The sequence below is a fragment of the Papilio machaon genome, chromosome 2 (genome assembly GCF_912999745.1).
Source record: "Papilio machaon chromosome 2, ilPapMach1.1, whole genome shotgun sequence".
NCBI lineage: Eukaryota > Metazoa > Arthropoda > Insecta > Lepidoptera > Papilionidae > Papilio > Papilio machaon.
In genome coordinates, this window is record NC_059987.1 from 5,349,426 (window position 1) to 5,375,857 (window position 26,432).

Sequence of the window (26,432 nt, forward strand, 5' to 3'; positions counted from 1 at the left end):
TCGAAAAACTAAAGTCTATGCTGCCTTCCTCGATTTGTCCAAAGCATTTGACTTGGTTTCCTATGACATACTCTGGAAAAAATTGGATGAATTAAAAGTACCAAGCGATATTGTTAGAATTCTGCAAGTTTGGTATGGAAATCAGGTCAATGTTGTCAAATGGTCAGACACGTACTCTGATTCGTATAAGTTGAAGTGTGGCGTAAGACAGGGGGGTCTTACCTCCCCTGTCTTGTTCAACTTGTACATCAATGGCCTGATCGTTGCGCTGAGCAGTCAGCATGTCGGCTGCCATGTTGATCACGTCTGTGTAAACAACATCAGTTACGCAGATGACATGGTACTGTTGAGCGCATCGGTCTGTGGTCTGAGGAAATTACTCGCAATTTGTGAAAACTATGCAAATAGTCACGGCTTAATTTATAATGTAAACAAAAGTTATTTTATGATATTTGAGAAAGGTGGTAAAAACAATGATAATAATGTGCCTGACGTTAAACTCTGTGGTTTGACCTTGAATAGAGTTTACCTGTTTAAATACTTAGGGCAAATCATTACCACTGATCTCAAAGACGATTGTGACATAGAGAGGGAGCGAAGGGCGTTGTCTGTGAGGGCCAATATGATCGCTCGCAGGTTTGCCCGATGCTCCAAAGAAGTGAAAATCACTTTGTTTAGAGCTTACTGCACGAGCTTCTATGCGAGCAGCCTGTGGGCGACATACAAGCAAAAGTCCTACAACGACCTTCGCGTTCAATATAATAATGCCTTCAGGGTGCTGATGGGACTGCCTCGCTTCTGTAGCGCATCAGCGATGTTTGCAGAAGCCCGCGTCGACTGCTTTTATGCCACAATGCGCAAAAGATGCGCATCCCTGGTGCGCAGGGTGCGAGCCAGTCCCAACAGCATACTTAGCTTAATAGCAAGTAGGCTAGATTGTAAATATATTAATCACAGCCTAAAGCTGCATGTGGCGCTTGGTGTATAGTTAGCTTATTGTATTGTTACTAACATAGTTCGTAAGTATCCTACTAACTAATTAATGAGCTTGTATCTGTGGCTTGAAATAAAGATTATTATTATTATTATTATTATTATTATAAATAACCATCAGCACATATAAACATACCACAGATGATAATCGTTCAAAAATCTAATTAAATATTCAGAAGTTAATAATCCGATAAACTAACTTGGATATTTTAGTGAAAAGAACTTTATTTAGGTCGGCATCCTGAACCACTCAGACATTTTACATTTGCCGGAATTAAATCTGAGTACTGAGATTAATTTTATAATAGATTTTAAATTGTACAAGTTGTTACTTTACGAAGTTAAAGAATATCGTTATAAAAACATGTTAGTGTAGTTTTTTATATATGTAGGGCACTTTTATACCGTACTCAAAGCTTCGACATTTTTCCTGCTTTTTGTAATATTGCTTTCGCATCTGTATCTTTGCGCCTCATATCGATTATTTAGCCAATGAACTGAGAGCGAATGTTTCACACTGTGAAACTTTTTTGTATTTAATGGATACTATCCTATGTATGTATATGGCAGATGAATTCAAACAACAGCTCGCATCTTTTATCTGAATACTTATGTTATCATCTGTAACTGTATATAAAAAAGCAAAATAACTTATTATTTGAAAAAAGAATTAAAAATTTGAGTTGCCATGTTATCTCTAGACTTTTGAACGAAGTTTGAAAGGTTTATCTCGATATTGAACCCTTAGTTACAAAAAGGCCTCATCAAAAGGAAATGTCTGTAATAACTCAGAATTAAGAATAAATAACCTTACTAATGTAACAATAAGATTGAGTTTAGATTATACCAGTGACTTGTTTACGTGTTTCATTTCGATATTACGTCAGTGGGAAACACCTGAGTTATCTGTAAAACTTGGATGTTGTAGAAACTATAGATACCCATTCCATGAGATGATAAAATATATTACAAGTTATCAATCCTATAATAAAGAGGAAACATGTTTATTTTTTGCATGTTACCAATAAACTCAAAAACTACTGGAACAATTTCAAAAATTATTTTTCCATTAGAAAGTTACATTACAGTTACACTATCATCGGCTATATTGCTATTATTACTAGATTTTATTTTATTCCGCGCTTCATTTTAGTCATGGGCGAGTGATGTTGTTTATAAAGTACATAGAAAAGAAATATTCTTTTTACCTGAAAATTTCCTTTCTCTTTTTTATCCACTGTTAATAAGGATAATTTCACAGCTTACTTGGCTTATTTTACAAGGTTGGGAAAGTAAGGTATTACGCAAGTTAAGGGATTAAGTAATTAGTTACAGGTAATTGTTTTATAGAATTTTCGAAATTTTATAGAAAACTTGATCGATAAATTGAATATTTCTCATTGGAAATTATCCATATGACTGCTGGGCATTAAAGTCATTATCATCTCCCTTATCCCACTCACGGGGGTCGGCGCACAATGTTTTATACCTACTTGGGCAATAAAAGAGGCATCGGAAATTTCTTACGAATGCTAGAATGAGATTCCACTTAATTGGCATTAGTTTTCGACGGCGCTCAGACTTTAGTATAAGTGATCTAATTTTAAGAGCATGTAGTTGGAAGAATAGCCCCAAGTAAGCAAGTTCGAGGTCAGCAAATTGTACGGATCGCTGCCGCCGCGCCGAGCGACTCCTCTAAAGAACATTTATTTTCGAGAGTCACTTCTGAACGTATATTAAGCCGTTTGACCCTTTTATCTTACTTAAATCGTGGTAGTTGTTCATTTACCTCTGAGGTCTACTCGAGATTTACTGATAAGGAAAATAAACGACTCAATGAGGACGTGGCGTGTTGAATTAACACAATAAAAAACACAAACAAATTGTACAGAGAAATTATTGCTAATAAGTAAACGTTTACGTCTTTTAATTTTTCGTCTTGCAATTAAAGAGACCAATTAGTATTATTCTTTTTTCGAAGTCACTATGGCGACTTGGAAGGTGTTCAACAGCTACACTCTATGTTACCACTTAAGAAAGTCTTGGTCCTAAATAAGTATAAGAAAAAAAAGTTGAGCATTAATTAGTTGATAGTAAATTATTTATTAATAATATAGGTCGATAACAATTTCTATGAAGCATTTAATGTTGCCAACTTCGTTTAACTGTTTAATTTAACTATTAAGTAATTACGATCACCGCCAGCTTCTCTACTTAATTAAGTTCAATTTATCTAAAAAGTGAGTTCGATTATTTTAATCTTACTAATATTAAAAATGCGCATGTTTAGATGGATGGATGAATATATGGATGTTTGTTTGAAGGTATCTCCGGAACGGCTTAGCGGATCTTGATAAAATTTGACACAGGTGTAGAACATAGTCTGGAAGAACACATAGTCTACTTTTTTTAAATTCCGCGCTGACGGTGTCGCTGTTGACAGCTAGTAAATGATCAGTTCATAAGCGTTCAGTGATTTACATGATAGAATACGCATAATATAACCGATATTGAGCAGACTTTCTCTGTAGCCTATAACATGCACACGTAGGTTATTCATAAAACAAGAAAACCTCTCAGAGAAATGAACTTTTAAAATAAACGTTACTATTTTAAATGATATAAAAAGTGATATGAGTAAGCTAGTTTTATTTAATTTCTTATATAGTCACCTCAATTCATAGCTCATCTAGTAAGCTATACTTTTTATTCGTTATCAATTTATATTATATAGGATTGCGCTGTTAGTGTTTATTTAAATAATGTGAATATGTTTGCAAATAATATGGTGAAATAATATTATATTGAATAACATTTATGCTCACTGAGTTATTTAGTATTAGTCTTTCTAGGCCAATGCCAAAGTTAATTGCATTCCTATACAGCTTTTATCCACTAGCATATGATAATATTCAAGTTATTCAATGTTCAAAGAGTACTTTTTATAACATAAATTTAGTATTTTGTAATGAAAATTTTGAAGTGACGCTCGTCTACTAATTTCCAAATTTCCTTGATGTCATGTGGAAAAAATTGTTCATAAATTTGGTGCTAGTCAATTTAATATCTCAATTATCAAAGAATAAAAGAATCGTTGGATTTGCAATAGCGGAACTGTAGACCGTAGGCTACGCTCCGTAGCTCCGTAGAGAACTTACAATAATAAGGCTGGTTATGGAAGTCTGAGATTTCAGTCAAAACCGGTTACAAAGCATGGCAGTTAAATGAAATTTAAAGGAGATCTATGGTTTCAGTTGCCATAACCTTTAACCGTTTTAACCGATGTATTGAACAATTTGTAATGTTATGTGGTTTAATTTTAAGTTTATATTCTAGAAACAAAACTTTAAAAAAATCAAAACTATATCAAAACTGCGCCTCAATGCTACAATTAACAAGGCCTAGCGTCAAGTGTCACTCAGAGATTATGAAACAGGCGAGTGCGGTGTGCAGCGGTCTCTGACGTAAGCCGGCAGCCACGAGTCGTCAGCCACGCTGAACGATACCAGCACTGAATTTTAATTGTGCAAATTGGTTATAGTAAAATTATTTCAACTATACATTATTCATATTACACTGGTTCAAAAGAAATATCTCTTAATTTGTTTCTACAAGTTTTATAAGGTCACGTATTGGTAATTATATACATAATGATATTAAACTAGCTAGCTTTATCATTTAACCAGTTCCATTTTTGAATCTACTTAGCGAACTTTTTGCCTATTTTGAATTACAAATTTGTTGAATAATTTTGCAAATACTCTACTAAGAAAGTTTGTTTGTATATTCCTTGCCAATATTTATGTCGGGGCAAGACTTACCTCCGACAATATTTGCGACCCACTAAAACTACGTGAAAATATGTTTTACAGCTTCAGCCATCTTATTTCACGCAGGTAAAGAAAGAATTTTATCCCTATCAAGATATATTAAGACTCCAAAAACATTAGCAGTAGAAGTTATGATAGAAAGGACTATAAAACTGATGACTATACTATATGGAGAACTGATCGCCAACTTTCGCTAGTCGAAGACGCACTTCAAGAAGAAGAAGAAGTACTATAAGATCATATGTCATAGAATCAAGCAACAACTCGAATAATTCCAGTATTGTTACATTTTACAAAACAAAAATGTTTTTTTTAATCGTTACAATTACCTAATCTTATCTTTCAAATTATAATTGAAAGACTATAGACTGTAGACTCCAAGTCACAGTAGTAAATCATAATATCAGAAAATAGCGTATCTTTTGCACGACAAGCCACAAGCGGGCTCTCGTAATGAGAGCGCTTGGTGCTATTTTGCAAAGCGTAGTCTGACGTGCTCTTGCACTGCGGTTAGTATGCTACATGAGCTTAAAATTATGCGAACGTAAGATTCTTAAAGTAATCGTTTGTCGCTAGCATTGAAATTCATTTTATTCTGATTCCTAAGTTTATTATTCGAGTTTTTAAATAAAATTAATAACATTTATAAAATACAAAACGATTCAGTCAATTTTGTTCGGGTTTTTTGTTAAGACGTTATAATTTTTTTACATTTTTGCAGATGTTATCATGTACAAATTAAATAGATAATTTTGTTATCAAAATTTGTCACCAAAATGTTGCCCTTCGTCATCATAACAATAAAACAAAAGCTTTGTTTGTTCGAAGTGAGCGGAAGCGTTGATGGATAGACATTTAATTGACAGCTTCTGCGGATATGTATTAGTATAAGATTCGTTAATAGAGTTTTGTTCTCGACCGAGGTCAAAAAATAACAGATGCTATATTACTGTCTGTTTGAAGCTTTATACAAAATCTGATGCATGGAAATCGAATGATTAAATATATCGATAGTCTTTTAGTTTGCAAGGAAAATAGTTAAATACAAGTATAATATTACTAAATCAAAAGCAGAAATAGTTGCACAAATTGATAAATTACTTTGCATGGCATCTCCATCATGTTAAAGACAAACATAAGAGGTTGTAAGCAATCGTAAATGTTTTATGTGTCGGCAATAAAGATTGGCCCACAAATAACAACGCGTGTTTATGACATTGCAGATTATAAAGTCGATATTATAACAAAATACTTTACCCTAATGAATTATAGAATAAGGGTTAAACAAACTTTTTTTGCTAATCAATAGTATCCTTTAATATGTTGATATGTAAGCGATACGAACTTAACTTAACTTTTACTTTTTTTAATTCTTGCAATTAATTTATGAAACTGGGGTTTCAAATATTTTTAAATTGGAATCGTAAATTTTTTCGTAGTATTTAATGTAGGGTATAGTTCCCAAGATACATTATTCGCTGCAAAACTTTTTGCTTGCAGAAAAGTTTTTAAAATTAAATTTATATAAACTCGGCAAAGTCACCCAACGTCTGCGAATATTTTTCTTTGCACACAACTTTTAATAAATCGAATGCAATACAATGAATAAGGACGAATACATCTTAATATTTTTAGTCGCAAACTGAAATAATGTACGAAGAAATAAGGTTTATGTATTTAATTTGCTTAAATAACGTAAATGACAAGTCAATAGCGAACTTCACATGTTTAAAATGCTTACCAAATGGTACCTACTATAAAAATCCTTATAGATGTCATACTTACAAACATCATAATCTTGTCCATTAGTTACATATTTCAAGTGCGTTTAAAATTTTATCATACTCATATCAAAAAACTTGAGATGAATTAAGGGGAATGACAAAGCGAGGACAGGCGGATAATAATGGTTAGTTTTAAAAATAATTATGCAAGTGGATCTGTATAATATAAATATTTTATATAAAATACATACTACTTTATAAACCTAGGTATAAATGAGCTACCTATATCTGGAATGAGTCCATTATTTTACAAAAATCCTATTAGCTATCTGGCATGCATAAATAATTGCAAAGCAGTGTAAATATCGTAGTTACCGTTCAGTTGAAGGAACACAACCGAACCAAAATACAAGCTTTAAACAAAGCCATTCCGATAACATGAACAACACTAGTCGGCTTTACAAACTGGAAGTCGATCGTATAAACCGCACTCTAATTGCGCCGAATGAATTCTTTCATTCCTCAGAATCAATATTTTCATTTATCTCTACCTTAGCTCTTACGCGAAGCATTTAACTTGGAAGCCATTGTTTCACTCGAGACTTGAAGCTTCTGGTAGCAGTATTTGAAGTTGTTTCTAAGCGAAATTTCAACTAGGCGGGTGCATCTTTTTCTTTAATAAAGTGAAATAAAGAAGGAAGTAGAAGGTAAGTAGATATCAGCAATCGTGACTGGAGCTAAAGACGTGGCCACTATCGCCGGAGGTCGGATATCAGTCCGGTCGAGCGCACGTCGACATATTCGCTTATTGTGTATTCACATTTTCTGGAAAGTACTCACTAATTAAGAATTAATAAGAAACGCAGCAAAGTTTATCGACTGTAACTGTCATGCCATAGTGCCGTTTAAAAATGAAGAAAAGAACCTTGAAAGCAGCTTTTCCAACAATGGAGTAGACAACACGCATGGTCCCCGCCCGACGTACGATTATCTACGAAACAGTGCAATATCATATCACCTCCATTCACATTTCACAACGCAGTGTTGTGTGTGCGGCTCGACGCGCGCCGTGCCTTCGTCTATGTCTCTGTCGTCTGTTGTCGCTTTTGTATTTATTCATTAACACAAAATTATGTGCTTTGAGTGATCGTACTTTGTCTCGAAATGGCAGTGTTTCAAACAATTCTGCTTTTTATTAGAATTGTTTAATGTATGATATGATTAGGATATGGCTTATTGTTGTTTTAACTAAAGATGCTTGTCTGATAGGAAGGAGTTTGCGTAGCGTTTCTTATCACTAGTTTTAATGTTATATATGTGTTAACGAGTCAAATTTTAAAGTATTCGTAACTTTTTAAATAATGTGACGAAGGTATTTATAATAAAATTAAGTTTTATGTGACATACATACCTAATTACAACAAATACACAACATTTAAAGCCAACTACAAACAATCTATTTCTATAAACATCGCGAATTTTTGACAAAACTTGGAGTCGTGTTATTTTTGATGAATGATAACATATTATACTCTCTATTGCGATACAGCATAAATAAGTTTGTTTTGTGACGTACCTATTGTTGTTGGTCGTGGTTGGTTAGTCTCGTGTTGATGCATTTCATTTTGTTGTAGTTTAACAAAGCATGAGTCGTGTGTAACTCACCGAGATTTTCAGCGCTAGCGTTGACGTCGTAGCGGTGCTTGGCGTGGGGCGCGGGAACGGGCGCAGGCGAGTGCAGCGACGTACTCTTGTGCCGCCGGATCGTCGGCAGCCGCGACACAAACGATGCATTGTTCTTGAATGACGCGCTCATAACCCGACTGTCACACATACACATTCGTCATTCGTTTACCACTTTGCTTCCGGCAAGGGTACTTACCTACATTTTCCTATTCTACTACGGTACAACAAAAATATTGTTTAGCTTGTATATAGGCTTCGTTCGGAGAGGTTTTATTGGAGAGTTTTATATCAATGGACAATATTCATCATCAGGCAGTTTTTTTTTTATTGAAAAATTGAAAATTTTATTGAATTTAAAAATTTGAGGATTCTAAGAAAATTCTGTTTTGGTTTACTTTTAAACAATCATTAAATGGGCCATAAAACCTGTGTTTCGCCATAAAATCTTTTTTAGTTCAAAGATTTTTTTATAATGATCAGTAGTTACCTGGTCTGTGGGCTAGGCAGTGGTATCTGATGTATCTTCCAGGTGGCGACGCTCATGGAATGCTCGTCGGCGGCGTAGCACCGCCAAAGCGCCTGTATGAGCGTGGCTGCAGGCTGCCGCCGCCGGATCATGTGCTTCTGTCGCTGTTGCTGCTGCACTTTTAACGCGAAACCCGATCCTAATATACCCTACAGTATAACGAATATTTATTTTGTTTGCCGCAATTACGACGTAATAAAGATTTAATTAAGTGATTCTCACAGCGGGTAGAGCGAAGAACGATATCCCTAATAGCGCGCAGAAGGAGGCGATGAATTTCCCCTGCCAAGTCTGAGGCACCATGTCGCCGTACCCGACCGTGCACAGCGTGATCTGAGGCAATTCAAGGTTACCCTTAATTTAACTATACTCATTTACAAATTGATTTACTTGAATCGAAGTTTGTATTAGATTATTTTAAAGAATTAATTAAGAAAATCTTTTAGAAAATATGAAGTAATTTGAGACTTAAACATAAAGTAATAAACAATACTTACAACACCCCACCATAAAGCTTCAGCAAAGTTTTTAAATTTCGTGTCGGCGACGTCTTTTTCTGCTAAATAAACTAAAAACGATGCGAATATAAGGCCGAGGAAGCCTATGTATAAAGTTGTTATTAATTCCTGAAACAAGTTAATAACCTTAGTTGTTGAATTAATCTAAATAACTAACTACATTTAGGATTACAAAAGAGTACCACTAATGGAGAGTTGGGCATATAAAATTATTCTTTTTATACTAATTTATTTTATTCCCTAGCGATATTTTTAAGCCAAGATAAATAAGTATAATACATATGCTCAAAGGAAAAAAGTGAAATAATAGGAACAATAGAGCAGACGCGGAAGGAACCAATAAATAAATATATTTCGTGTCCAATCTCCCTCACGGCTCACGGTCAGGAAAAAGCTTACACATGATTTATTACTGGATGGACACTTTCGAAATTGGATATCACAGATCATTGATCTCTGAACTGCTGAAAACTGCTCGTATAAAGTAGAAAAAGTTTACATTGACGAATACTCGTATTATTATAATATTTCGTATCACAAGTTCCTTGTTTCCAATTATTATAGCTGTGGTCCAGATAAAATCTTACTAAAATATACAAGAAAATTTAATGTATTTGTTATGTGATTTTCCCGATTCTTTCATCCCTATTCTTAAGGGATCATTGGAAACTGGAGCCTGTTTGCCGAGTCAATATTGCAGGAAGGGCGCGAAATGCGGATCGCGCCCGTCTTATTTGTTCAGGAATGTGATCATGAAACTTTAACCTGAACCAATTGTGAGTGGATATTGCGTCTCGCCTTGTTTTGTGTAACACCGACCTATTTGGCAGACGAAGGAAATTGCCACCAGTTCCGTTCCGCTTTCTCATCACGCCTACACAAACGCAACACAAACTTCAATCGACGGCAGCTCTATAGCATGTTATTACGCCACATTTGGCAATGTCATCGCTATAGCTGTTCAATTTTTATTATAAATAGCCATATACTTAACTAGCCTGAGTGTGTACAACTCCATTATCCTGTAAGGCAAAGTTATTGAGTTATACAAAACGGTCATCTACAAATAATACGTCCATTTGATAAATCATTCCACACGCGCACCTGTTTCATGTAACGTGGCTCATCATAAGTTCGAGTAAGTTGTTTCGATTTCGATAATTAACCTGTCCGCGACCGTATTTCCTCTTAATTTTTAAAATCTATTTGAAGCGTTACCAACACATCTGTTTTACCGTAAATAACTCAAAACAATGCCCGTGTTCACAAACGTGCCTTGATAAACGTTTATTATGTCCAAACAACGGTGAAACACTCATTCATTATTGTTCGGTATAAAAATAGCTTCCATATACGAGGGCTGATTGATAAGTATCCGGAATGAAGAGGAGAAAAAAGAGATATTTGAATAAATTTAATTTATTTTTCTACATATGTTCCTCCTAGCTCAATACACTTAGACCAACGCTTCTCCAGGGCTATTATTCCATTTTTATAAAAAAAACTGTCAAGTCCTTCAAAATAGCCATTAACGGCGTCAATCACTTCAGTGTTGGACGAAAATTTCTGTCCTCCTAGCCATTTTTTCAAATTTGGAAACAGATGGAAGTCGCAGGGGGCCAAATCTGGCGAATATGGCGGGTGGGGCAGTAATTCAAGGCGTAACTCTTTAATTTTTGCCATCGCAACTTTTGCAGTGTGGACCGGTGCATTATCGTGGTGGAACAATATTTTTTTCCTATTCAAGTGGGGTCTTTCTTGTTTCACTGCGTTACTCAACTTTTGCAACAAGTTTGCATAGTATGGGCCATTTATTGTTTTCCCCTTTTCAGGGTAATCCACATAGATGACACCTCTAGCATCCCAAAATACGGTTGCCATAACCTTGCCTGCCGATAATGTCGTTTTCGCCTTCTTTGGTGCGGGTTCGCCGCTTTTAGTCCACTGTTTAGACTGCTCTTTGGTCTCCGGCGTGTAGTGGTGGATCCAGGACTCATCAACTGTTATAAATCGACGAAGAAATTCATTGGGATTCCGTCTAAAAAGTTCCAAACACTCCTTTGAAACATTCACTCTTTGTTTCTTTTGCTCGTCGTTCAAAAGCCGCGGCACCCATCTCGCACAAAGCTTTTTCATAGATAAATGCTCATGTAATATGTTCAAAACGCGTTCAGATGAGATGTTCACAATTTGGGCTATCTCCCTGTGTTTTAATCGACGGTCTTCTAATACGATATTTTTTATTTTACTGACCATTTCTGGGGTAGTTACCTCATTTGGTCTTCCGCTACGGGGAGCGTCATTGCAGCTCGTTCGTCCTCGTTTGAATTCTGCCACCCAAGAGTGGATAGTGCTAAATGAAGGTGAAGAATCCCCTAACACACTATTCAACTTAGTTTGAATCTGGGTCGCCGATTTCCCTTTTAAAACGTAGAACTTTATGACGGCACGAACCTCCGTTTTCTCCACTTTCATGAAAATGAAAACTATCTTACTATAAAGCTGAATATTTTTTAAACAAATAATTATTATTTCCCAAAATTACATGTATTGAGATCGTAAAAGACTGCAAATTACGTTTCTAGTAAAAAAAAATGTTATTTCTTTTTTTTTAATTGTCGTTTCGGATTATTTTCAACCAGCCCTAGTAGAGGACACACATAGAGGGTTTACGTTACTCTTTCATTGAGGAACACGTGTTCGTATTGGGTACTATTAAAAGAAATTCCGTTTCATTGCTCATGAATGACTTTACCTGACGATGTGCATACACTACAGAGCCGAGCAGTTTCCACGTGCCGCCACGCCGGTCCATCCGCACCATGCGAAGTATTTGGAAAAATCGCAAACCCCGTAGAGCTGACGCAGCGAACACCTGCCCTGAAGATCCCATGCCCAGCACCACCAACGACGCCATTATTGTTGTTACATCTAATAAATAACATTTAACTTAATTTTTCCATTTGACACTATATTACAGAAGACTGATAGATACGCACAGTAATGAAATGATGTTTACGATGTTTGTTTCTTAGCAAAAACGAGGCGAAGTTATATGAATAAAAAATTCAGACTAAGTATATAAAACTTTTTACAACAAGCGGGTTAAGATTTCGTTGGTTGATAATAATAACACGATATCATTAACAGTTTGATATTTATATTGCTCATTTTTAAGCATTTATTACCCAACGTACTTATTGTCTAAAAAAGTACTCAGCCCGTTCTGCTTTTACAGCTATCCTTAATTACGTTTCAGGTGTGACAAGAGATATTACATGAAATTTATTTTACAGTATAACTAAAATTCTTGCCGTGCATAAATTGATACGTTAAATCGTAGATGACGATTAAATGACGATCGTAGAGACGGGTTAAAAATAAATAGATGTTTGAGGTCTGTTAAATAAGCCAGGAATTACAATGTAAATGATTTTAAATATAGAAAAATGTTTGTAAATTTTTTTTACTTATCCCATCTATTTCGGGCTTGTAACTTTTATTTGAATAAAAATATTTTAGAATAACGCCAACATTAATGTCTAACAGACACATGTATGTATGTAGGTAATAAAGGCGAATAGTAAAACATGTTGGCAATGTTCTCCAGCGGTCTCGGGAGTCCCCAGAGAGCGCAGCCGCGGTCGCACGACACTGCTGTTCTAGGGGACGACGAAATGTGAAGGTCAGATTGGTCGCACCTGAAATAGGGTCACTTCGTCACGCTTTATAGACGGAACGTGACTGCGTCGGAAATGTTTCGCATAAAAAGCAATAAAAAAGTTGATATTATTTATTTTACCCCTAGCTCCTATTATTTCGTTTACACGACAAAGTTATTTTTTGAGCAGAAATATTTACGATTTTCGTATCAAATTTTATGATTATTATGATTATTATGATTTTTTTTTACATACCTATTATACAAAAAGGCCGCTTTAAGAACTTTAGTCGTCCTATTGATCCTTGATATCGGGACCTGCATCCTGATGACCAGAGCCTATTGAGAAATAAAAGTATTAAGTATACATTCTACTTACAGTAACTATTAATTTGTGAGTACAAGATACCTTAGAGAATAGGTACCTAATTAAAGTTGTGTCGTTCCTTTACTCATCTCCCTCGTGAATTGCAAGTTTACACGTACTAAACACGACAACTTGTGCGGTGTGCATAATTAAATTGTATATGTCAGGGACCGGCCTTTATGCAAACACGGTCTACAAGTTCTTCGTATAACTCTGTTGGCTCATGACATTTTCGTACCAAAAGTAGGACAAAAATACAAACTTAATGTAGAAGAAGGCTTTGCGATCCATCTGTAGTAGGCAATGAATTACTTGGAGGGGAGGATGGGGAGCAGCGTAGCGTCCCCACACAATTACGTCATCTCGTCTTGACGTTGTTTAAAACAACTCTTTGTTAATTAAGATAGCTCTCGCATTAATGTGTTCGAATATTTTACTGTCAATTCTAATTTGGAAATAATAACAATGATACGTTTCTACAAATAATGTCATGGAATAATAAAGTGTCTTTTCCCTCGCACACAGAGTAAATGTTATAGCAGAATCAAAGGAAAATTAGTTTAATGCTTAAACTGATATGTAGTTAGTCAAATTTAATCCATAAACAGCATGATAAGTTTAACTTATATCTCCATTCACAACATCGCATTTATCACTTAGCACATAAATGTTAGTAAAAAATGCCACATTTGCCTTTGATAAATTTTTACATTCTTAGTGGTAAGAAATATATCATCTGTTCTGAAAATAAAAAGAGAAAATAACAGCGCACTGTTATTGACTTATAAACTTTTAATTGAGTTCAAAAACTTAGGTGCGTCAACGATTTATACACTAGACTCTGACATTTGCGACCTGAAATTTATATTAAATTTAAAGAAATATGTGAACCGTTTACCTTAAAATAAATTCAATGGCGAACCAGACGACGACTACTGTCTCCATATAGAACAGGACGATGCCTGCTTTAGCTTCGTACTCCTCGATAGTAGAGAACACCGACAGCGAGAGACACATAAACACCATCAGGAACCTGAATATATATAAATGTTATTAAAATAATTGACCACAAACGAAAACTGTTGTTTTTTTAAACTTAATTATTGTATCATTTAAGTTATCGTCTGGTTGTTATTGTTAACAAAATTAGATGAGTCAATTATAATATGGCGAAAGAAGTTACAAAAAAATTCAATGATATGTTGAAACTACATGAGGTCAATAATTTTGATGTAGCTAATAACATAAACAGTGAAATTAATAAGTGTCAAGACGATTTGTTCTATTAGAAAGTTAACTCAATTTCGTGATCCAGTTATTGTATGTGAAAGTGGTCCCCAATTCTAACATGAAAACTTTTTCACGAATAATCTCCAGGGATCTAAAAACAGGTTAAAGATGAAAAAAGCTGTAAAAGTTATTCTGTCTTTCTGACACTTCAAAAATACAAGTGTTTCTATAGTTAACACAAATGTAATCCGAATTCTTTGTAATATGCTAAACTCAATTGAATATAATATGTAACATAAATAAAGATATCATCTTTAGTTTCCTGATGCCAAAATTATTAGTACTAATTTCCTTACAACGGATAATTTGTTTAACTTTTCTTGGCTGGCCTCTAATAACATTGCCACATACTCGTACGTGCAAACCATAATTTTTACGAAGTCCCGATAAAAACGAAATGATTACATTATGATTTTGCTTTTGAAAAAAAAAAACTTTTACGAAAAGAACTTGCTATCACGTAAAGTTGTAAGCTATCATATACATATGTATATTCGGTATAGATCTAAGAACTTTCTTATATCCGTTTCATTCTAACATCGTTGGCAGACAAGTAAACTCGATTTTTGTTAGTTAAACTTATTGAAGTGTCAATACAGAGATAAGAATATTTCTATATAGAAGGATTTTGGTCTCAGAAATCAACGATTAGTTACACATATTTGAGATAATTTTATTCCCTACGTTTCCATTCCCGTGTAAAGTAATTTAGTCAATGTCTTAATGTATAAACATATTAACCAAAAAGAAAATAACATTTAGTATGAATACAGTCATTTTTTTAATTTATTATTTGAAAAATATTTATTGAATGATTTTAGGTCTATCTAAATTTAAAAACTAATATGTGTCTAACTTTATTGTACGAGAACAAGATAAATCAGAATTACGATAAGGATTCTCTTTGACTAACGTCTGATACATATTGATATTAGAAGTTGATTTAATATGTTATTTCAGCAGTCGATTCTATTCGTATTTGTTTTACCTGAGTAAATTAATTTGGATAACGCACACCGAGACGTGGTTCCTATCATCTTATGACGTCATGTAAAAACAACGTCGTTTTGCACACAAAATTGAGTAAATTTGGCTTTATAAGATTGATATGTGTTCATAGGAATGTTTGCTAAACACGTGGGTTTGGTGTCTTAAAAATATTGTCTGACCTGGTTGTTTATTTTAAGTATTCTATTACAAGTAAAGTTATTTAAAAAAAAAAGATATATTCGGAAATCGGTATTACTGCGTATAAGTATTTACATGTATCTGTTTTGCATATGATGTAAAGGTTAAAATGTAGAATGGTGTAAGAACTTACACAATCATATGATAGAGGACGGCTTTGAATCCCCTCGGGCGTTCAAGGAAGTTGTAGAACTTGGATTGCAGGCGTCGGTAGCGCGCGTCGCGTCGCGTGGCGCGGTAGTTGAGTGGCTTGCCGAGTAGCGACATCCGCGGCGTCGCCAGCCGGTCGCCGCCACGCTTACACTCACTGCAACCAACACAACACGGCGTTCAGACACCAGTCAACGCGCCCCTCATCCTTTCGCCACCGCACCGCGACCACCACGGCGGTACTAGAACGATCGAGATACTACTTGATTGACTGTGAAAATCCATGTCCTTTAACCATTAGACACAAAACTAATCACCGCTTTTTGTCTTACACTGATTAGACAAATTCTAACCATTCTCTACAGTTCCATATAATCCTCGTTTATGTACGTTTTAGAAAGAGTTAGGATGGTGCAAATAACCCGGACACCATGCAGGATGTGAATATACACAGTATAATAACCTAATTTGAACACTTCGTACCCTAATAATAACGATTGTTGCTATACTATTATTGAGACATTCACTGTTAGAATGATAAAATCAATTTCCCGGTACTCATTTGGCACGGTCATTTCGAAACGCTAGCAGCCGATCAGTAAACAATTTTCGTTGACGGACGTGATTCCACATCTGTTAGCAATACTGATGTTCAGTGTTCTCGTTTAAAAGCAATAATTTTGCACCGTCTCAACATATGGGTGCAAAACAAATTAGAAGGATATACGAAAATATTTTGTGTTGTACCTATGGATGCCAGAACAATGCGTTCGACGTTCAGCGGGGATTTAATGAAAGAATATTAGGGAGATTCAGACCATAAAAAGTATCCTAGCTTATCCCCAGTCGTCTCATTGTCTCTGCAATTGAAGACTTAAAAAGGCAATCCAATCTCGCTGATGGAATGGATGTGGTTAAATTAATTTTGTAACGATTGCACTGTAAGAAATCTCAGAAGTAAATTGTTGTGCTTTACAAAAGTAATTTAGAAAAATGTTTAATGTAACTGTTCCTCTTTGTTTATTACAAAATGCTCTTCAGAAAGACCGAGTTATATTTTATATTTATTAACTCATATTATGATCACGTGGTAGTGATCCGATAACAAAGCGGAGAGAGGAATATAGGAACTTCGCAATAAAACGACACAGCCTCATCGAGTTTGTGCTCGTTTAAATCGTCTTCTATTTTTCTATTTTTAATTAACTGGGCGATTATGAAATATACATTAATACTAGCTTTCGCCCGCGACTACATCCGCACGTAATTAAAAAAAAAACGTAACAAGTAGCCTATGTTTTCTTCCATACCATGGTCTACATCTGTGCCAAATTTCATCAAGATCCGTCGAGCCGTTCTGGGGATACCTTTAAACAAACATCCATCCATCCATCTAAACTTTCGCAATTATAATATTAGTAATATATAAATATGTTATAATCTTATCAATTTAATTATAACGGACAAATAAAATACAAACTTTAGGAAATTCATTAAAACCCTTATCAGAATGGCCACTTAGTTAAAGGGTTCGCTATCACGTCCTCCGTTCAATCCAAATTATAATTAATGGAATTGATCGTGACAGCAACGATTTATTCAAAATAATAATTAAAAGTAGGATGTTTATATTTCCTGAACTTCGTTTGACCTATTAATCGGGGGAGTCGTAAATGTGCTCGCAATAAATTATTGTTAGTTGGAAAGTGAATGAAACGTGGGAAAGCACTCATTATTTAAGAAAGTTCTAAAATGTTCTTTCCAATTTACGTTCAATGTTAGGTAATAAAAAAGAAATAATAAAGGTACCTTATTAAACATAATTAAAATTATTTGAATTTGCCTGGCTTATTTGAATATTGACATGTTCTAAGGAAATGGTTCGTGAAAATCATTCACCTGTCGTAGAATCGTAAAATTAGCTAACATCAAAGTATCATCTGGTTCCCGCTTAATTATTCTCGAACGTATGAATATATATAATACAGCTAAGCAAGTTAATTTTCCTTCACGTCAAATTAAACTATGCTTGTAATGAGTTTCAATGTTATTTTGCTTGTGCTTATTATGTATGAAGGAGATATTGTACAGATTGAAGTTGTCTAGCATATATACATATATACAGTGGTTTCACTTATGGGGTTATCATCATAATCATCTTAGGTTTGATTTATGTAAGGTGCAAGCTATTAGCTATCTGTAAATGAGAGGTTAGAAAGTTACAAAAGACACGTTCCTTTCAGTTTAATAATCATGTAAATACACTTATTTAATCAAGAATAACCTGGTTTTCTTACTCTCATTTGGGTATTGTAAATTTATAATTCAGCAAATAACTGCGAAAAATTCCAAGCAAGGATGATGAATTTTAAAATATTTATTAAATTTCGCAAATTAAATTGCATTACAGTACCACTCAACTCCCCTACGTTGGGATAAAAGGAAATAACAGTACATTAAATTGGTCGTGTTTTTTCAGCGCCATGTAATTTGTTCTCCCGTAAAATGCGCGGAAACTCTCTGGGTACGTGGGCCTTTAATTATGTTATCGCAATACTTGGATTTTACGTTTTTTTACGTCTCTCGACATATATTTTTAATGTTTTTAACATTTCCATCTACTTAAAAAAATTATATGTCAATAGTCAAAGTACATTTTAATTCTTGCAAGTTGACTAAAACCAATTTCTGAATGGCTATGTCATCATTCTGCACTTACTTATGCCATGTCACTGGGCATAAGTAATTACGTGTATAGACCAACAAAGTTATATGATTTAACCAAATCGATAATAAATAAATAACCCTTGTAATAAATAGTTTACCAAGATCTTCCTTACTTATTTATCACCTTTAACTTTCAGTTCTTTTAATATTTAAGAGCAAACACTCTTGGATAGCAATGTATTTATAATGTAGTGATAGCCCGTCGTTCATCAAAATATATTTCTCAGCGAAAATTCCGCAATCAGGAAACACTTTGCCGGTCCTTTTCCTAAGATTTCCGGCAATTAATAATACATTACCTCCCGAGCCATGTGCCCAAATATTACGCGTTAAAGACAACTTTTATCTTCAATAAATTTTTCTCGATGAATCGGCGTATTTGCAAAAAGATTAATGATTAAATAAACAAAGTTACAAAAGTATAAGTTATGTGTTGGGTGACTGGCGAGCATCTTGTTAAATTATTTCGGATATAAAAACGGACAGAGGCGCCATTGGTACATTATTTTTCTCTTTTCTTAAGTTAACTTTTTAAGTGTAATATTTTGCAACCAAATTTGAAAATCTTACAAAACAGTTTATTTAATAAACCATTACCTTGTGAAAAACAAATATGAATTATATGATATCGCTATTCGAAAAGTATGTATGTACCCGTTAAAACATTATGCTCTCTTCAATTACTTATGTGTGGTATCGATTTTTAAGCTTTTAAAGTATCGTTATTGTTGACATTAAAAGGTGACATCAGTCGTTCATGGCGAGTTATACAGCTTTGGCAAAAAGACACAAACTCTATACGATCCAGAAACTGATAATAAAAAGGGAAACTTCTTGCAGACGGCGTTCTCTCGCTAAATTTAATTTATTTCACGTTGCCTAGTGGCAAGTGACACTTTTACACGTTGTTTTCGTCTAAAGTTTCGCAAATGTAAGAGTATCATTTTATATTTACAAGGTAAGTTGTCTGCAGTCTTTTTATCAATATCTTAGAAAATTGTTCGAATATATTGGAAAAATTTTAATAAGCGATGTGCACTTTAATTGCGTCAAATGAAAATTCAAAATATTACCTAAACTTAACATTACTGAAATTAGATGTAGTTGTGTCGCATTTCATAAAATTCACCCTAAGTTTTATATTACTAAGATACTTTTTCTGTTTGTCAGCAGCTATGCCCGAGGTTATGGGTGTCTGACCCCCTTCCTTACAACGTCTTTCAACTATTGTTTTCCATTTTACTGTTTATATTGTTATATTTCCTATTTTACCTTTACTTTGAGCGTCCTTTTTTGTTACAAAGGTATCTATTTATTTTATAAAACCTGTAGCAATACATGTCAACTTATGTACCTATTGCAAATATAATCAATCTATTAACTATTATAACGTATTAACTTTTACAAGTCGATGAGTTAGTTTTTCGATGATTGTTGAGTCGATGTTCGGAAATACACAAAGAGCTTATTTTATCATATTGTAAGTGCACAATGCATACGAGCGTACAAATCTGAAATGTTACAAATATTTTCTTGTTAAATTTTTCACTTGACGCTTCCATATTTTTATACTCAAAAGAATACAAGATGCACGTCTAGGCACTCACTTGTTTACGACGAATTCACATTCGGCACATTACTTCCAGGTCAAATGGTGAGCTACTTTCTTCTTTAGCCGAGTTGGTTTTATATTGTTGTAGGCAGAGATTTATCAACTCTTAATATTTTCATTAAGGAGTTTAAGAAACTTTTAGTAGTGTCTTTATTTAGTTAGGCTACAAAGTTCCAGCTATGGGATATTATATAAACAGAAACTTCACACACACATGAGAACAAACTATAGCCAGATTCTTATAGCATAGTATCGGGAAATCAAAGATAACAGGCAATAAACTGTTATAGTTAATTTCCATGTAAACAACACCTTATGTTATGGTATCTTCTAGTAGTAATTCAATTAACAGTCAGCTTGAATATCATAATCGGTAAGTAAAGTATAGCATGTTTGTGTAGACTGTACAATTATCAGTTCAGCTCAGTTCTGTGTTCTCGGGTAACTGCCAAAGTTGCTGCGCTGTGCCGCCGGGTTTGTCGTAACAAGTAATCATCAACGTAGAACGTAGAGGTTGTTATGTTATCTATCTACATATAAATGTATACACATATATAAAATAAGAATCTGAGTGTTTGGTATAACATCGTACCGCCCAACCTGGGTGGTAGAGTCTTAAAATTTTTCAAAATTCATTGCCGAATCGTATAAATGAGGGTTTCTTTTTTCATTTCAGTGTACATGTGTATTACAGTATTTGAAAAAGGATTTCTTTCGCATTGAATATATTATTATCGTGTGTATATAACTTGTCACGTTATTTATTTTACAAACATACGTTACAAACTCACAAATAATTATTTGTAAGGACAGAAAATAACTTTTACCTTGTGGTAAAGCATAATAATTTATATAATCGGCATGGGTATAAATATCGGTAAAACCAAAACTATTGGAATCGTGATAGTGTTATTCAATCCCATATCTAGGTTTAAAGAAACATCTATACGGATTCAACAACAGACAGAGCCATCTACACTGGGATGGTTAACCGCATTATAACATCGCTAACGGAATTACGAGATTTAAAAGTTACATAATGATTATGATCACATTTAGAATGATGTGGTCGATAAAAATGTTTAGAAACATATACTAAAGCATGTTTACATGAAGTAAAAAAAAAGAACTCCGCCAATGGACATATTCAGAATAACAAATATAAAATAAAATAACCATTTATTAATAGAAATAGTAAGACAAAGATAACGATTTTGCTGTCTAGTTATTTAATAAATATCGTTATTCCTGTAATTTCGGATAAAACAGAGATAACAATATGTTTTAAACGGTGATTTTGGTTCAGAAACCCACGGTAAGTAGTATTTCTGAAATATTATATAACTACCGTATTCGATAGCTGAGGGAATAACCATTTTGTTGATTAATATTGAAAGCAAGTGCCGACTATAACGGCTCGACACTGACTAATTAATTGAAATACCAAATACTTGCCTGCAGCACACAATCTGCAATGCGAATGAGATCTCGTTTGAGGAAAATATTTACATCAGATCATTAAAGTTTACTGAACTACACCCAGTATCTGAATACAGAATAAGCTTATAGGATTTTTTTGAGTATTTCTGATTGTGAAAATAATTTTAACCATACTATGCAATAAATTCATGCAAATAATATCACTCGGAATGATATCGTATATTGCAAAAAAGTTAACATAATATGTTTTATACGGATATTTTGCTTCGGGTGAGAATTGGTTTTTATTATTGAACTATTATGAAATGTTTACTACAAAAATAAATTTCTTGAAATAATTAATTGTTTTCGAGCAAAAGAAAGAGCACTTTTAATTTAAGTAAATAGCACAAGACTAAAACGAAAGAAAAATCTAGCGTTTCGTACGTTACGTTCATATCTATAAAATTCAGAGAGTAAAATTGTTAAATGTGCTGAATCTAAAATGGCTGGATGCATCTTATTCACTTATAAGAATAGGTTATCTGTTCAACGCTTTAATAGATAAAACTATCCATCCTTGGATATGGTCCAATGGTTCCGTTTAACGTGGCTAATACGCCATTTTCCTTTACTAGTGTAATGGTTAGTATCTCTAATGTTTTAAACTATCCATGTAATTATAAATCAAATTTATCTCTAATTTACTATGATTTAACACGAAATATGGAATGGAAAATTCCTAAGGCGTATAAAACAATACAAAGCTAAAATATAACAAGATATTTAATCTGCCGATATTTACCAGTCTGTAATCCTACTATTTTAAATATTAATTAGTTACGATGTACAAAGCTCAATCTACTCCTTAACCTACGGGATTCCGAGAATCAGGATTCATTTCGAGTTAAATTTTAGTAATAAACATCAAAGCGAATTTACATAATATTCCAATTATCAGTCATTGTGGCCTGTTGGCGTTTATACTCGACTATGCGCTAAATGGAGCAATGATATGAATGATTAATGGACAAATATTACTTTTTAGGTTTCTCACACGCAATATAACGATATCAGTACATCAACAAAGTTGGAAGTTTGTAGCCAAGGTTTGGCCTAATTCAGTCACTAATTGGTCTAAACAATACACGTAGGCTATATTATAAGGCTATAACATTCTCAATTCAATCTTGCATGATTTTTTAACCACTGAATTCTAAATGTGATAAAAATTTATAGATAGTGGTATGTTTTACAGTATTACGCTCTTAAGTTCAACTGCAACAGACACCATTACTTAACTATTTTGTACCAGAAAAAAATCCACTTGATCACCAAAGAATTCCATAAATAATAAAAGTTATTTAAATAATATAAAATCATTAGCGGACAAACTAGAAATCAATGAAGCTCGCCATCGATAAAGAGAAAACGTTTTATTTAGAGGACGGCTTTGTTGTGCCAGACTAAACCGATTCAATATACGCGATCAAGATTTGCCGGGTCGACCGCAATACAAGATTTCTATCGTGATAATATGTTTTTGTTATTATATAAGAAGGCACTTGAAAGCAATCTCTATGCTATGTGAGGTTTCTAAAAGTTGTATGATATAGTTGTTTAAGTAGAAGTTATACTCGTTTAGGTTAGAGAAAAATAAAGAATTGTTTGATGCGACATGTGCGTACGCTAAGTCAGAAATTCCAAGCATGTAAAATAAAACATACATAGAAGATAATAAAACTATTTCAGCGTGTAAAGATTCCAGTATACTCTTTTTATACTTAACCCTATTGCGCTTTTGTTTGATTTGAATGTTTTGCGTAGGTTGATCTTAGACAGTTTTTATCGTCCGGAAAAAGTTTCACTGATATCTCACTGGGTACGCATAACGTAAAGTCGTGAATCTTTCCTTTCTTCCCTGGTAGGTATCTATAACTAATTTTGTAGACGACTATCTATACGAATAAACTCTATGAAATGTAAATTATTTGAACATAATTTCCTAGGTCATTTACTTTTATTATTTAAGGATGATTAGTTTGACAACTGACGCCTATGAAGTATCGTATTAATTTTGTATCAGGATGAATATTGTACTTAATTGATGGTTATCCTAGTATCGGACCTTACGTACATAACGAACAACTATAAGCTATCGAACATCGGTCTTATTCTATGAAAACAACCATCGAAAATCTAAAAAAATCATAACCGATTTTACTCAACACCTCTAGTGAATTGTAAAATTAATTGACAAACTAATCATCCTTAAATGGACACACTATAATAAATATGTTTTAGTCCTGCCACGATTAAGATGATACGTATCAAAATTGGCATTGCTATTATTAAAATATTTGTAACGTATTTTCTGTATATCCTGAATACGTTTATGTTTTTGATCCGCTGGGCGACAAGACGCGAATATCTTAATTACATTTAAAATGACAAAAATTATGAAATATAAATAGTAACTGTTTCAAAGGAACGGAACAGTTATTAAAATAGCTGGCTATAGGCTATAAGATAATTAGCAAATATGATATTCAAAACACAAGGTCAGAAATAATAACGGTGAGCCAATTTAGGTGTAGTTCTATTGTGATATCTGATCAGATCATTGAGATAAGTTCGTTGTAGAAGAACGGAATATGAAAATAATGCGGCTTAGTTCATGGCGCACCTGTCTCATTTGCATCTTAGTACTTTACTGGCTTTGCTACGACTAATTTAAATTTTAAATACCAACCATTGTTTATTCCTTTGTGTTTTTTTCCGTGCTGAAGAACTATTTTTGCATAAGCAAAGAGTAACTTCAGCAAATCATTTACTTGCGGCGGCGTCAAGATAAAGTTACGAAAGGATTATGATGTTAATATTTAAAACTTGTTTGTTAGATGAATTCATGGATGGATAAGTTTATTTTCGTTGTTTTTTATGCAAATACTTACGTTTGCTTTATTCAAATAATATTAGTAATAAATACGACAAAATAGTAAAGTTTTCATTTTATATAATATATACAATCAAATAGTCTTATTCAAAGTATGCCCATTAAAATTAATACATAGTTACTTTTCGTTTTAGACATCTTTCGGCGAGACAATGTGAATGATAAGAAATAATTAGCTCCTTTAAAAACAATACACAGCTAAACAATAGATAATAATATAACTAGTCTCGGTCTTTGAAATCGATTGTTAAATTTTATTGTTTGCCAAAAACAACTAAAGCATTATTTTCAACGCCTACAAAGAAAATGTCAAAAATTGCCAAGGTAAAAATATCTCGGGAATGATTGAAGAGAATTAAATAATTTTAATCAAAATATATTTCTTTATTTTCAAAGTCATAAAAAAATATAAAAAACATAATGTTACTAATATTACAAATACGAAAGTTTGGATGGATGGATGGATATTAGTTATTACGTTTATGCAAAACCGCTTAAATTTTGCATAGATGTCGAACATAGTTTGAAAGAAATTTTGAATTTAAATCTAAACGGAGATGTTTAATCAAGAATAATTTACGAAAAATATTGACACGCGTCGCTTGATAAATCCTGAAAATAGATTAAGTGCTTATAAGCTTGCAGGTCCAAGATACACTTAACCGCCTTTTTCAGGCGACAGTGGCACTTAAGGTAAATGTTTTACATATGACGATAGATAGATATAACGTCTTTGTATGTACACAAGAGAGTTATAAACACGTCAACGATGCATGCGTAAACGGAATTAGAACTAACAACACACTCGAGATCTATTTCTGATAGAAACATTTTATGAGACAATGAGCAATCTTTATACAAAATAACACTTAGAAAGATGAATCATAACGCAAAGATAGTTCTTTTATTTGTACTTAGTTAAGTACTACAGTTTACTTTTGTAATAATACTTAGTACTTTAGTTATCATAAAAACAATATTTTTGTTCATCATACAGTAAATGATAACTTCAAAATTTTACATTGATATAAAAACGGTTGTTCACAAACATTTCTGTGTTCATAAATGATTCTGAGAAAAGAGCAAGCTGTATTACAACCTAGCGTGGAGCAGCAACGTAACCGATGATCCATGTAATGTAAACAAAGTAAACAGGGCTAAAGGGATTAACAGCTATGCCCGAGACTTCACACTTAAATTCAAGGATATGAGCATGTCAATCAGAAAATCTGATTAGACAATATTTGAAGTAACGGAAGTCAAAATTTTATTTACTTAAATTTGATATTTTAAAAAGTTAACAGCTGCCCTAATTATTTAAAAAATATGTTTCACTGTCAAAAACTAATAAAGTAATTAGAATTAATGTTTCTGAAAAATTATGAAATACAAGCAGGAATATTTAAGACGCCCTTTGTTCAATTAATTTTTAATGAAGAAGCAAAAATTATAAAGGATATTTATTTAATTACGTATGCTGTATTCCCACAACTGCCAGAGTCGGTAATGACGCTACTAACACAAGTTTATAAAGATAACGATGACTATTAGCATGCAGTTATCGTTTTTATGAAATGAAACCTACTTAGGTTTACACAGATGACGCAAATGGGATTTGCTATATTTAAGTTTTAAATAAATGTAAAAGTTTTATAGAAAAACGTCGGATGATTTTAAAACCGGCTTAAAGGTATATAGAATGTTTATATTCTAATAGTTAATAAATCTATTGGTGGGTACATGTACGTGTGTACCCGCCATATTAATAAACACAAACAGATCAAG

The 26,432-nt window shown here is 33.4% G+C and overlaps 1 protein-coding gene across 9 annotated transcripts in view; it reads right to left on the minus strand.

Moving 5' to 3' along the window:
• The window catches only part of LOC106709076 (potassium voltage-gated channel subfamily KQT member 5), a 46,475-nt gene that overhangs the window by 17,144 nt on the left and 2,899 nt on the right, over nt 1–26,432 (minus strand). For all 9 annotated transcript variants that reach the window (XM_014500764.2, XM_014500760.2, XM_014500759.2 and 6 more), the window contains 8 exons: nt 15,917–16,090; nt 14,204–14,338; nt 13,195–13,277; nt 12,033–12,208; nt 9,257–9,385; nt 8,982–9,092; nt 8,721–8,908; nt 8,213–8,370 (listed from right to left, as the gene is read on the minus strand). In XM_014500764.2, coding sequence (XP_014356250.1) covers nt 8,213–8,370; nt 8,721–8,908; nt 8,982–9,092; nt 9,257–9,385; nt 12,033–12,208; nt 13,195–13,277; nt 14,204–14,338; nt 15,917–16,050 — 1,114 coding nt within the window. In that variant the 5' untranslated portion in view covers nt 16,051–16,090. The remainder of the gene's footprint in view (nt 1–8,212; nt 8,371–8,720; nt 8,909–8,981; nt 9,093–9,256; nt 9,386–12,032; nt 12,209–13,194; nt 13,278–14,203; nt 14,339–15,916; nt 16,091–26,432) is intronic.